Below are 14,647 nucleotides of genomic sequence, written 5' to 3'. Positions count from 1 at the left end.
TAGGTTAATTAAAATCTAAGTGCGACTTACTTCCATATTCACTGGTCAGACACACCATCAGATAGACCCGGGGGAAAAAAAACTTTTTTGGTGGAAACTGAGCTTAGGAAAGCACACTAAATATAGGGAAAAGGCCATATTGTCTTATATGACCCTACATGCTTATTCTTCATCTTTGAAGATTGTTATTGCTGACCTGCTGGCCAGGTTCCTGCTTGGAGACACTTTTCTATCAGAAAAATGGGTTTATGCTAATTCAGGTATAACTACTCAAGTAGAGGACCAGAGATACACATTGATAAGACAAAGTCAAAGTCAGAAATACAGTTGATGGCACCAAAAGACAGTCTTTTCTTCTGAAACGTTTTTAGATATGTGCAGATCAAACTGGCAACTCTAGTTTCAATACCAAAACTTACTAACCAGTAAAGGGTGACATAATTGAAAAGTGTCTGCCTCCAAAATAATATTTTGACATAGATTAAATTTTGAGAGAAAAGGTTAAAACTTACAGAAGTAGGAACTCAGGTGTTAACTGTCATCATTTAGAAAACCAGAACTGGTCATGCAGTTCTGCGAGTAAGGTAGCTTACTATAAAAAAATCCCCCCCACATTGAAAATGCATTGCACCTGCATAATAGTTCTTCAGAAAATTTCTTTTGGTACACGAATGAGTAAAGACTGAAGAGATGGAAGGATTCTGGATAATCCCCGAACTCAAATTACGGGCGACAAGATGTATGTTTAAAATGTAATGGAAATACTGGTCATTAGAATTGAGCTCAAGGAACTCTAACAGGATAGTAAGGTTTCCCAGATAATGGCTGGGTCTGGGGTAGAAAAGAAACAACACCAAGAGCTAAAGTCCTCAACTAATATATGGGAAAAACCAGAAGGTTAGCAAATGATCATTAAAGTCTTGTAGACAGTGGTAGAGCCAGATGACATGAGTCTCAAAGGATTCTATCAGGTTTGAAAATTATAGTCTGAAAGTGGCCCTCTTTTTAAAATTTTCCTTCTCTCCATTCTTCCCCTCAGCTTTAATATTCCTAAAACCTTTATTACACTCATAACTTAGTCATGAGGTTATATGTATCTATGTTTGTTAGATATTTTCACTTGGATGTTCTGGTCTAACTTCAAGTTTAATAAATAAAACTCCATCATATTTTAGTCAGAATTTGTTTCCTCTTTCGATCTCTCCATTTCGATAAGTTGTTCACAAACTATTTTAGATGTTTTAGGTAGTAATTTCAAAAGAACCGTGGCTATTAATTACCAAGTCTAATTGACCAGAGCCCACATTAGATTTTTCTCATAAACTTATTAATATCACTTTCTTATTTAAAAATCTTTACTGACAATTAGCCAAACATTTGGAAATAAAATTATACCTACACAAAGAAAATAAATTCCATATGGATTAAGGGTTTAAATGCATTGTCCTCTACCCTAAATAAATATTAAAAGGAAAACAGGAGAATTTTGTTTTATAATCTTGAGGTCAGGGAGATCGTTCTCAGCATGGAATAAAGAAAGAAAAAAGTTGTGTACACCATAATAATATTACACTATCAATACAATTAATGCTCAAGAATTAATAAGAAAAAAATCTTCAGAGAAAAATGTACAAAGGATATATAAGAAGCCAATTCTCAAAATAAGACATAAATAGCAATCCTTGAAATCTAATATTATGCAATTTAAAGCAATGAGTGTTTCCACACAACAGATTAGCAAATATTAAAAAGACTGATACCACACATAGTTGGCAAGGGAATGAAGAAACACATTCTCTTGTACTTTTGGTGGGCACATATTTGTGCAAAATTTCTGGAGGGCACATAGTTAGGGGTGGGGAATCTATAGATTCCCGACAGTCCTTTAAGTTTCTATTGTTAATGATCTACTTAGGATTTAAAACTTTCTGGTCAATTTTCTTTATAGTTTCCTAGAAAATGATCCATCTAATTTAGGTTTTAAAGTGTATCGGCCTAAGGCTGCACGCTGTGATCATCTTGAAGAAAAATCACTTCTTTGACTGTGGTTATGCCCTTCCATACCACTAATGCTGATCCTTTTTCCCATGGTCAGAATAAGCAGAGATTTGATCTTTTTTTTTTTTAAGAAACAGATCCTGGTTATGTTGATCAATTTTGGAGAGTAATTTATAGAGTACTTTATTTCCTAATTGAGCTTGTTCAACTAAAGTATCATTTAATTGAAGGCTATATGTTTTCCTCTAAATATAGATTTAGACACAGCTCATAAGTTGTGGGTATGTGCTCTTACTGTCTTTAATGAAAAGGAAAAGTCTGTAATTTCAATTTTTAGTTCTCCTACAGCCCAAAAGTTTAGAATGTTTTAAAATGTTTATTGCATGAAAGAAAATTACAGTTGGTAAATTCCAAATTGTATTGTATTGTGATTAGAAAATATAAGCTTAGTTATAAATCTACTTTGGGGATTTATCAATATTTTGCCTAAATATACAGTTAATTTTTATAAATATTCCATAGGCGTTTGGAACAACTGTGGATGCTGTGTTTTGGGAATAAAGCATTATATAGATATTTTAAATTAAGCTTATTAATAGTGCTATTAAAATCTTCCATATCTTTTCTTATCTGTTCTATGTCAGAATCTGATAAAAGCAATTAAAGTATACCATTCTTGTACTTTGGTCACATTCTGTATTATAATTAGGTCTGGATGAACATATGAATGCATTCCAGTTGAAAGCACAGCAGTAACTTTAAAAATCTTTGCAGGAGCTTTCATACACTGCAGGTAAGAATGTAGCAATCAGAAACTAATTTGTACTAATGTAGAAAATTAAGTATACATAGAGCACATGATCCAAGAGTTCCAATTCTGGGTATATGTGCCGAAGATAGTCTCACACAGGTCCGTAAGGTGTCATGAACAAGGACGCGCACTGTTGGTGTGTTGCGTGTTGGGAACTGACAGCAACCTGGGTGTCCATTACAGGGAAAGTGTGCAGGTAAATCGGTAGAGGCACTCAGTGGAGTACTATGCAATGATCAGAAATCTGAATTAGACCTATGTATACCAGTGTAGATGAATCTTAAAAACACAATGCTTAATGAAAATAAGAAAAATGATATACCTTCTATATAATCTGATAACACATGGAAAAATACAGAATACATATTTTGTAAGAACTCTTGTGAGTCAAAAGATCTACATAACAAGGCTAATTACATGTGGGAAGATGGGGATGAGGATGGGATATGGGATCAAAATTTTTAAGAGAGGCCAAGAACCTAGGACTACATTTAGCTCAACCCTTGGCATCTGAAGTTAAAAGAAAATTTTACTTCATCTTGGCGTAGAAACTGTGTATAGTGCATTTCTAATTCTATTCTTTCACTCTGCTTCTAGAAGGATTTCGTACAACTAGACTGGAGGTTCAAACTTATACCTTAGGCAGAAACTAGAACACAATGAAAAGCTTGAGAATTCTCTTTTCCAGCTTACAACTAGCATTTTGTGTGTGTCTGATCAGTCTGGCTGAGGTCACTTTTTAATAATGTTGCAAAAAACACCTTTTATGGTTTCTTACTAGAAAATATAAAAACAAAAAAGTATAAAGGTAAAATGTATGATCCCATAATTTTAAGATAATCTGCTAATATTTAATTTTGTTCCAGCCATATAAGCACTTGTATATGTTACAGCTTGCTTTTTATCTCTTAACATACAACGAAACTTATCCTTGGGTTCAAAGATACTGCTTTTGACCAGTGTTTCTCTCCATATGTGTCATTGTAGAGAGTAAAATGAAATTAGCCTGTTTTATAAAAATGTAAGAATAACTGGTAAACACTTACACTTCAACATTACTAAAGCTCTCATTTTACTCCCTCATGGAGGACTCTTTGGTAGTTATTTTGTGCTGTTCGTTTGCCCAACTGCTATAAACATGAGCAACCGGAAATAATGAGAGATCAAAAATACAGAGAAATCATCTTCAGCTTTTTCTCCATTTTTGTACTGACAGCAGTAAACTATTCCTCTTCCCTGACCCCAGTACACAATCAGACACTGAGAAAAAGATTGGAAAGGGAGGGGGCAAGAAAAACAAGGAGAAAGAGCACAAGGACAAACAGCAAGAACACGAGAGACAGAGAGGAGAGTGAGAAAAGTGAGAGACACACACAGCAGAGACAGGAAGACAGGAGATGGCAGGCGGTGGGGAGGAGGAGGGCGCGAGTGCACAGAACGTGGGGGCACAGAGGCAGCGGGAAAGCAGACAGTGCAGATACTGCAGGGAGAAGCATGAACTGTAGAGCCTAGGGCCAGACTGCACAGACACAGAAAGAGTGAGTCAGAGAAAGAGCAGGAGGACCAGGCAGGCAGCCACAGGTATTGTTACATTGACTCTTAACCTCTCACGTGTACAAAGAGGAAAAAAAATAACCTGAGTACACATTTTCAGGAAAAAAAGGCATTAGCATATCTAAGGAAACCTGGGTTAAAGATAAGGCAGGCTGTTCAGAAAAGAAGAAATACATATGGTTGATAAACACACAAAAGAAAATAAAAACTCCATGGGTGTGATTAAAGAAATGTGAATCAGAATACATACTATATTTCTTGCCTATCTGACTGTCAAATATTGACAGGGACTAACCAAAATATTACTACACATTACTGATGAACAAATACTTGAATCAACATTTTGGGAGGACAATTTAGTAATGTGGATTAAACATTTTTAATGTGCATACTTGGTAAGCTAGAAATTCCATGTTTATAAGTGTATCTCAACAGAAAAATTCATAAAGATGTAGTAAGACTACCCAACAAAGGGCAGATTATGATACAGAAAAATTCAAAGCAACTTAAAGATCTGTCATAAGGGAACTAACTAGATAAATACTACATTTATACAATGGAAGCCATTAAAGCTATTAAAAATGACTACATAAATCTTTATTGATATGGAAAGATATCTATGACATATTAAGTGTAGAGCTTCAAAGCAATATACATAGATTGATATCATTTTCTTGGGACTGTTGTTTGTCTCCATATATGAGCATGACTGTAAAGACTGATATAAAATCAGTCTGTTTTATAAAAACGTAAGAAACATTGGTAAACATTTAATTGAACATTAATAAAGCTCTCATCTTATGCTCTTGTGGAGGTTTCTTCATTTGGCGTTTAGCTGCATTAGAACGCAGACCTAATAAAATAGATCCAAGATGTGGGTGAATCATAAAATGCAAACCTGGAAGCTTATTTATGAAAATATTAATCATGACTATTTCAGGATGGTAGGAATTATGGGTGACTTTCAACACCTTAATATTTTTTGTATTATCTAAACTCTTTATATTTAGTTATCTTTTTACTTTTACACTCAAAAGAAATACAGATATCTTCTTGGACAAAATATTTGGTAATAAAGATAAGCAGAAGCAGTCCTCACAGGTAAGTCCTCCACTCCACAGTCTATGATGAGGAAAAACATAAATATTGTTCTAGTTGAGAGGAAGGAGCTTACAGAAAAGGAAGACATCAAACACTAAAGAGAGAGGGGGAGAAAACACGGAGAAAACAGCTGAATGGATTTTAGAAAATATGACAGCACAAGGCAGGTTTAATGAACCTTTCCTTCCACAACGGAAAGACACAAGCAAAAAGCTTCAAAAAGTGAAAAGGATATTCACAATCTAGGGAAACAACTGAACTCATACCACAAAATTCCAGAAACAATGTCTAATGAACAACTGGAAATAAATGTAAGAAGCCACCACGAAGCTCTTCCTACATGAAGGAAGAGAAGGGTACAATACAGAAGGGTGAAAGGTGAGTCAGCTAAATTCAGAATACCCCACTGGTATCTCAGAAAAGGGACTTGAGGTAGTAAGTGGCTCGAGAGGAAGAAAAATGTTCCAACTGGAGACACGTTCCCTGTGAAAAAATAGCTCCTTCTGCCTTAGCCAGAATGGTTTACTATATACCCACTCTGGCCAAGAAGAAGTTGGAAAAAGGTATGGGAAATAATCTCTCAAGTCTAAATATCTGACTTGCATTACTAAAAATTGCTAGAAAAAAATAAGGCCTCAGCTACATCACTGCCCACAAAACAGCGACATGAAAGCAGCCACCAGCTGACTGCACAGTAGTACAACAAAACCCTAAGGGCATGTGCTACAGAATGAGATACTTTCCTTACTTCCACACTTGGTAAGGTGGCCACCAGTTCATCTGTTTCAAAACAACGGCAGAGAAAAGTGTCACCTGCTATAGCTGTCCAGAGTCCTAGAATCAACTACTATCTCTCTGTCTCTCCCAAACTTTGAGGAGCGAAAGAAACACAAGCCACATACAATTAGCCTTCAAGTCCATGTCCTGGGAAGGGCACTCAAGCAGTATCTTGTAAACAGGCAATAAGGCAATCAAAAAGAATTCAATTACATTCCTTGTGGTCAAACAAATGGTTTCCACAGAACTGTTCAGAGACAAAGGTAATCAGAAAACAAAAGAGAAGGATTTGTGAAAATATTCTATAGTATTAAAGTAGAAGAAAGGAAGGAAAAAAAGAAAGAAGGGAAAGAAAAGGAATTTATTTTGCTGCAAGGTTTACCCATTTTAGTCAATAAATAAGTTGTACTCTCACTCTAGAGAAAATTAAAAAAAAAGAACATGGACTTAATGAAATAGAGCCAAGATAAGCTAGGACATCAGAGGGAGAAGAAAAGGTAGTTAACAAAATTAACACAATTCGTTAAAAAAAAAATGAATATCTACCATGTGTTGGAAAACCAAGGATGGGCATCAAAGAAAAAAACTCAGCACAAAAATTATAGCATTACACCACCGCAGAACTAATTTATGCAACAGAAAACAGAAATGTGATAAAAAATAAAGAAAACTTAGCCAGCAGAGTAGACTACAGATTGAAAAAGTCTCTGAAATGCAGAGAAAAAGATACGAGAAATGAAAATAATTAGAATGCTAGAAGAGAAAGACATACGGTAGAGATCTAATGTTTAGATGAGTGGCACTGCCCACATCCCGCACTCCTAAGACAGAAAACAGGTTGAGAGGAAAGGGAAAAATGTTCCAGGGTACAATTCTAGAACTTTTTTTTTTGCTAAAATTAAAGCAAATTTGAATGTACAAGGGATAGAGAGTTACTTGATACCAGAAAAAATTAATACCCAAAATATATGAAACAAAACTGATAGAAATGAAGGGAAAAACAGACAATTCAACAATAATAGTTGGAGACTGCAATATAACACTTTCAAAATAGCAGAGCAGTAAGGAAGTAGAAGGCTTAAACACTACGAACCAATGAAATCCGAGAGACATATACAGAATACTCCAACCAACAACAGCAGAATACACATATGGAATGCTCTCCAGGAGACCATATGCTAGGGCATAAAACAAGTCACGACACAATTATAAATAATACAAAGTATGCTCTCTGACTACAATGGAATGAAACTGGAATCAGTAAGAAAATCTGGGAAATAAAAAAAAAAAAGGATAAAATATATATGGAAATTAAACAATACACTCTTAACGACCAATGGCCAATGAAGAAAGCACAAGGGAAATTAGAAAATACTTTGAGATAAATGAAAACGGAAACAAAGCATAGCAAAACTTATGGGATGCAGTGAAGGCAGAGCTCACAGAAATGTATACTCTCAAAGTCCATAAGAAAAGAAGAAAGATTTCAAATTTGTAATCTCATCTTCTACCTTAAGAAACCAGAAGAAAAAAAGAGCAAATAAAACCCAAAGCAAGTAAAACAAAGGAAATTATAAAAATCAGAATGAAAATAAATGAAATAGAGAATGAAAAAGAGAGAAAAATCAAAGAAGCCAAGAGCTAGTTCTTTGAAAAGGCTAACAAAAATGGACAAATCTTCAGCCAGACTCACCAGGGGAAAAAAGAGGGAAAACTCAAATCATTTAAATTAAGAATGAATGAGGGGATGTTACTACCAATCACACAGAGATGAAAATGGTAATAAAGGAATATTATGAACAATCACATGTCAACAAATTTAAGATAACCTAGATGTAACAGACACATTCCTAGAAAAAGAACTTACCAAAACTGACTCTAGCAGAACAGAAAATCTAAACAGACTTGTAATAAAGAGACTGGGTCAGTAATCAGAAAACCTCCTCAAAAGAAAAGCCCAGGACCAGGATTCACTGGTGAATTCTTAAAAACATTTAAAGAAGAATTAACAACAATCATTCATAAACTCAAAAAAGAAAAAAAAGAAAAAACAAAAATAGAAGGATTACTTTCCAATTCATTCTGAGGACAGTATTACCCTGATAACAAAGGAAAAAGACACAATAAAACTACAGATCAATACCCCTTATGAGTATAGAAGGAAAATCCTCAACAAAATACTAGCAAACTGAATCCAGCAGCACAGAAGGATTGTACACCAAAACCAAGAGGAATTTATCCCAAGAAGGTAAGATTGGTTCAACATACAATTATCAATCAATGTAATACACCATATGAATAAATGAAGAAAACACATGATTAGTTCACTATACATAGAAAAAACATATGGCAAAATCCAAAACCCTTCCATGATAAAAAACACTCAACAAAATCAGAACAGAAGAGAACTTCTTCAACCTGATAAGGAGCATTTATTAAAAAAAAAAAAAAAAAAAACCCACAGTTAACATCATGCTTAATGACCAGAAAGCCTTCTCCCTAAAAATCAGGAACAAGACAAGGATATTCATTCTTGCTACGTCTATTTAATACAGTACTGGAGGTTCTATAGCAAGGGTAGTTAGGCAACAAAGAAATAAATGACTTAAGATTGGAAAAAAGAAGGAAAACTATCTCTATTTGCAGATAACACAATATTCTATACAGAAACCCTAAGGAACACACAAACACACACATGTACACAAACACAAATTATTTGAGTTTATAAACCAGTTTAGCAAGGTTACAGGATCCAAGATAAATTAAAAAAAAAACCCACAGTATTCTTGTATACTATTTTTGTATACTAATAAGGAAAATCTCAAAATGAACTTAAGAAAACATACTAGTTACAGTGGTATTAAAAAGAACAAATATTTAGGGATACTTTTAACGAAAGAAGTGCCAAACTTCAAAGAAGCAAAAAAATATGAACATCGGTGAAAGAAATTAAAGATGACCTAAATAAACAGAAAGATATCCAGTGTTCATGGATTAGATTTAATATTGTTAAGAAGGCAATACTCCCTAAACTTACCTACAGATTCAATGCAATCCCTAAGATTCAAGTTGTCTTTTCTTCTCTTTTGGTGAGGGAGAGGGCTGGAAATTGACAAGCTGATCTGAAAATTCCTATGACTCAAGATAGCTAAAACAATCTTGAAATAAGAAAAAACAAAGTTGGAGGTCTTACCCTAATTAGACAGTATGATACTGGCATAAAGAGAGACATATAGGTCAACAAAATAGGATTAAGAGTCCAGAAAAAAAAACCTTACATTTATGATCAACTGTTTTTTGCCAAGGGTACCAAAACAATTTGACAGAGGAAACAATAGTCTGTGCAACAAATGGTACTAAGACAATTGGATATCCACAGGCAAAAGAGTGAAACTATACTACCTCACATCACATACAAAAATTCACTAAATTGTGTGCGGTTGGTGAGATTGTAAAATGGTGCAGCTGCTGTGGAAACCAGTAGTATGATGGTTCCTCAAATAATTAAATACATACATTAAAAATATAAAAACATGATTCAGCCACTCCACTTCTGGATATGTACACCCTCAAAACTGAAAACTTAGTCTTGAACAGATAGTTGTACACTTAAGCTCACAGCATCATTCATAATGGTCTAAAGGTGGAAGCACGAGTGAATAAGCAAAATGTGGTATACACACATCTTAAAAAGGAAAACAATCCTGTCAGATGGTACAATATGGATGACCCCTGAAGACATTATGCTAAGTGAAATACACTTGTTACTAAAAGACAAATATATCAATAAAACTGGAAGAAAAATTAATATAACACATAGAATTTACAAGAGGAAATGGTTAAGATAATAAATTTTGTTATGTGTATATTATCACAATAAAAATTTAAAAATAATGAACAGATTCAAATACTTAGGAATAAATTTAAGCAAGAAGGTATAAGACTGGTAGCCTGCAAATTACAAAACATTGCTGGAGAAATTAAAGACCTAAATAAATTGAAAGACTATGTTCATGGATTGGAAGACAATATTGTTAAGATGGCAATAAACCCCAAAGTAAGCTACATATTAAATGCAATTAATATCAAAATCCCAATGACCTTTTCAGTGGAAATGAAAAGGCTGATTCTAAAATTTATGTAGACACAAGGGCCAAAAAGAGCCTCTTAAAAAAAAACAAAGTTGGAAAACTTGTACTTCTCAATTTTAAAACTTACAAGGTTACAGTAATCAAAACAGTGCAGTAATGGCATATAGATAGGCATGCAGATCAAAGGAACAGAATTGAGAGCCCAGAAATAAACCCTCATATCTATGTTCCACTGATTTTTGACAAGGATGCCAGGACCACTCAACAGGGAGAGAATAGTCTCTTCACTAACCGGTGTTGGGACAACTGGATATCCATGTGGAAAGGAATGATGTTTGACCCCATCACATATACAAAAATGAACTCAATATACATCCAAGATGCAAATAAAAGAACTAGTAGTATAAAACTCTTCAAAGAAAACATAGGGACAAATCTTCATGACTTTGGATTTTGGCAATGGTTTCTTAGATATGACACCAAAAGCACAAGCAACAAAAGAAAAAATAGATACACTGGGACTTCCTCAAAAGTGAACTGCTGTGCCTCAAAGAACAGCAGTGAGTGAAAAGACAACCCAGAAAGTGGGAGCAAATATTTGCAAATTACACATCTGATAAGGTTCCACAATCCAGAATATATAAAGAACTCTTACAACTCAAAAACAAAAAGACAAATAAAATAGTTAAAAAGTGGACAAAGACTTGAATAGACATTTCTCCAAAGATATAAAAATGCCCAATAAGCATATGAGAAGATGCTTAACATCATCAATCATTAGAAAGGCAAAACCAACCACAATCAAAATGACAATGTGTGTGAGGTACCACTTTGTATCTATTAGGATGGCAAAAATACATACATACATACATACATACATACGTACGTACGTACATACATACATTTTAAAAAGTGTTAGTGAATGTGGAGAAACTGGAACCCTCAGACATTGTTGGTGGGAATGTAAAATGGTGTAGCCACTGTGGAAGACAGTCTGGCAGTTCCTGAATATGCTTAAAATAAAATTACCATATGACCCAGTATTTCTATTCCTACGTATATACCCAAAAGAACTGTATGCAGGTGTTCAAATAAAAGCTTGTACACAAATGTTCATATCAGCTCTATTCACAATAGCTGAAAGGTGGACACAATCCAAAAGGCCATGAATGGATGAATAAATTAAAAATGTAGTCTAAAATTACAATGGAATATTATTTAGCCATAAAAAGCAATGATGCTAGGACATGGTTATATCTCAAAAATACTATTCTAGAGTGAAAGAAGCCTGACACAAAGGTTACACATTATATGATTCAACTTATATGAAATAACTAGAATAGGCAAGTTCACAGAGGCAGAAAGAAGATTAGCAGGTGTCAGAGGCTGGTAGGAAGGGGGAATAGAGAGTGACTACTTAATGGGTATGAGGTTTCCACTGGGGTGATAAAGAAGTTCTGGGACTAGACAGTGGTGATAGTTGTAAAGCAGTGTGAATATACTTCATGCCACTGAATTGTACACTTTCAAATGACAAAACTATAAACTTTATGTTATGTGTATGTATTTTGCCACACACACCGAAAAACTCTCTATCTGCATCCTTCCCCCCATCTCCTCTATGGAACAAAAAGCCTCAATCTGTGTCTTTCTCAAGTCTTCATTTACTTTAAAAAAAAGTCATACTGTCCTATATATATATGTAATCACTGTCACTTAATACCTACCAAAAACTCAATTATGAGAAATAATACCAGTGCAAGTTGTCTGCATGTCTTGTGCCTCCTTTCCTCTAGATTAGTGGTCTCCAAATTGTCTCGATCATGGGGTCCTACTGCTAAAATATTTTTGAGTCCAAATAATCAAAATAGATATTTACTTTTAAGTTATATATTACTGCTATACTCATAGATTGTAAAACACATACAAAAGTATAGTGGGGAGGGTAAAGCTCAGCAGGAGAGCACATGCTTAGCACGTGTGAGGTCCTGGGTTCAATCCCCAGTATCTCCACTAAAAAAAATACATACACAGGAATTTAAACTGAAAAATTATTGACCCCTTGGGATCTACCTTTATGGAATTTCCTAATCTAAGCCTTATATTTGCCTTCTATGGGCATTGTTACCTAGAACACATTTTAAGGATGCTGTTGAAGACTCTGTTACACGATAGTGCCTTCTTTATGAGGACAAATGAAATTTTCTTAGGTCTTAGTACCAGAAATATCTGTAATGCTTTTGAAAACTTAGTTTCTTTTTATATTACAGAACTTGTGTAATTAATCACAAAGTTCTAGCAACATTAACTGCTGGGAGACATGGAGCAAAATTTGTGGCTCACTTTTACCAACCATATCCACAAAGTATCAACTTGTCTTCCCGCCACTCTTAATTCTTCACTTATTTATTTTTAAAATCATGTTGTAGCTGACCTCTCTCTGGCTTCAATTTAATTTTCTATCATTCCAATTCTTTACTTACTTGAAAAAAATCATATAGTATTACTTATTTACTTATGTGTGTATGTGTGTGTGCTTAAAAGCATCTCAAAATTTCTTAAAAGACAGAGAGGAATGAATAAACAAAAGCCAAAACAGAGGGAAAAAAACAGGTAATATTGTTCAGAATGGAGGTCATTCTAAACTCTACGCTCCCAGGTCCCAAGGGTATACTTTGCAGATTCTGAAGCATTTGACACCAAAGCCTTTCATCCGAAGAGTAATTCGTAAATGAGTTTGACGAAAGAAATGACAACTCACAAGAGCACTGTACTACACTTTCTCACTCTTTTCTAGTTGGTAAGAAATGTTACAGTGAGGAAAGGGCAACTGGCTTTTTTTTTCACCTGTGTGCAAAGCTTAACTAAAAAGTCCATGAAAAAGGAAGTCACACTGCCAGATGGAATTTGTAGCCATGTACCTGGATGTGCTTCCTTCTGGTGTGCTCGGAAGTAATCTGGGGGTAACGTGTATTCAGTGCTTTCTTGTATTTCTTGCTCTGCTTCTCAAGGTATCTCCTCTGATGGTCAGTGATGCTGCTGTATAGTTTAGTTCGCCTGGGTGACAGACAAACTCTGTCATGGCCAAAAGCATGGATCAATCGGGCAGTGTCAATGGTGGAAACAGAGCTGCTCCTCTCATGCAAAGCCAACTCCTTATCTGTTTGGGTCAATATATCTGATTCCACAGGAGAAGTGGTGGTGGAAAGGATATTGGTGGTGGTATCTGTGAACAGATCACTCTCCTCTGAGGGTCTAGAATCTGAAGAAGTGTTATTTAAATTACAATGAAAACCTGGCTGTTTTCTCAGAATATATTTATCAAATTTAATCTGTTCAATTTTAATCTGATTGGACCTCTCAGCTTGATGGGTAGAAAGCACCTTGCTTCTTTTAAGATCACCTGTGTTTTTATGGTATTTCTCCAGGCTTTTATACCGTTTCTTTTTCTGAAGCTTGTGTTTCTGCTGTTGCTGTCTACCAGTCCATCCCTTAACATCTTGTTCCTCTCTGCTCTCATCCTGTGTGCTTTCTGAGGTCTGGAGAGAGTATGTGATGGGATGCTGAAGAAGCTTAGCCAAACGATCAAGTCGTTCCACCAATGAAAGTTCTTTCTTGCCACTGACAGGAGGTTTCTGTTGCCTCTGTCGCTCCTGAAACTTGTTCCAGAGTTCATTCAAACTCACAGGGTGCTGAGTGGTTAGCTGTGGGCTGGCCTTATCATCCTTTTTTGGATCATCAACTTGCTTGTCACTTTTTGGATAATCTCTAGCCTGACTTTTAGTAGTATGCTTCACTTCTTTGTTTTCCAAGTTTACATTGATACTGAGGCTCTCTACTCTGGTATAATCTGTCTTTGTCTTTTCCACATTTTGATAAGGGGGAGGAAGACAAGTGTGTTCCCTTTGTTTGTCTGAATGACGCTGAAATAAATCTTTCCAAGAATGTCTCATGAAAACACTCCTTCCTAAGGATTCATGGCAAAAATCTTGATCACTTGGTAGGTGCACTGGATGATGAAAGTAAAACTTAGCTGACTTGAAGACAGAATGGGTAGTATTTTCATACTCTGAATGACATCTGGACTCTGAAAAGGAGAAAAAAAAAGATTTTTGAAGGTCTTTCAAAATATTTGCATTCTCCTTAAAAACAGTATTCACATTTAATTCTTTTAGATACAGAACAAAGATTGAAGGAAAGAATAGTTTATATAAAGTTTCAGAAAATTCACTGCATGCAAAAAGAATTCATGCCTTGTGCCTAGTGGCCAGATTGGCCTGATAACAGTTTAAGAGACTCAGGGTGAAAAGATCCG

General features: G+C 35.0%; 1 protein-coding gene across 3 annotated transcripts in view; it reads right to left on the bottom strand.

Moving 5' to 3' along the window:
• Positions 1 to 14,647, bottom strand: part of ALMS1 (ALMS1 centrosome and basal body associated protein) — a 139,946-nt gene that overhangs the window by 16,023 nt on the left and 109,276 nt on the right. For all 3 annotated transcript variants that reach the window (XM_032497834.1, XM_032497835.1, XM_032497836.1), the window contains exon 17: positions 13,254 to 14,419. In XM_032497834.1, coding sequence (XP_032353725.1) covers positions 13,254 to 14,419 — 1,166 coding nt within the window. The remainder of the gene's footprint in view (positions 1 to 13,253; positions 14,420 to 14,647) is intronic.

This window comes from Camelus ferus, chromosome 15 (assembly GCF_009834535.1).
Source record: "Camelus ferus isolate YT-003-E chromosome 15, BCGSAC_Cfer_1.0, whole genome shotgun sequence".
Taxonomy (NCBI): domain Eukaryota; kingdom Metazoa; phylum Chordata; class Mammalia; order Artiodactyla; family Camelidae; genus Camelus; species Camelus ferus.
This window is presented reverse-complemented; position numbering and strand designations above follow the sequence as displayed.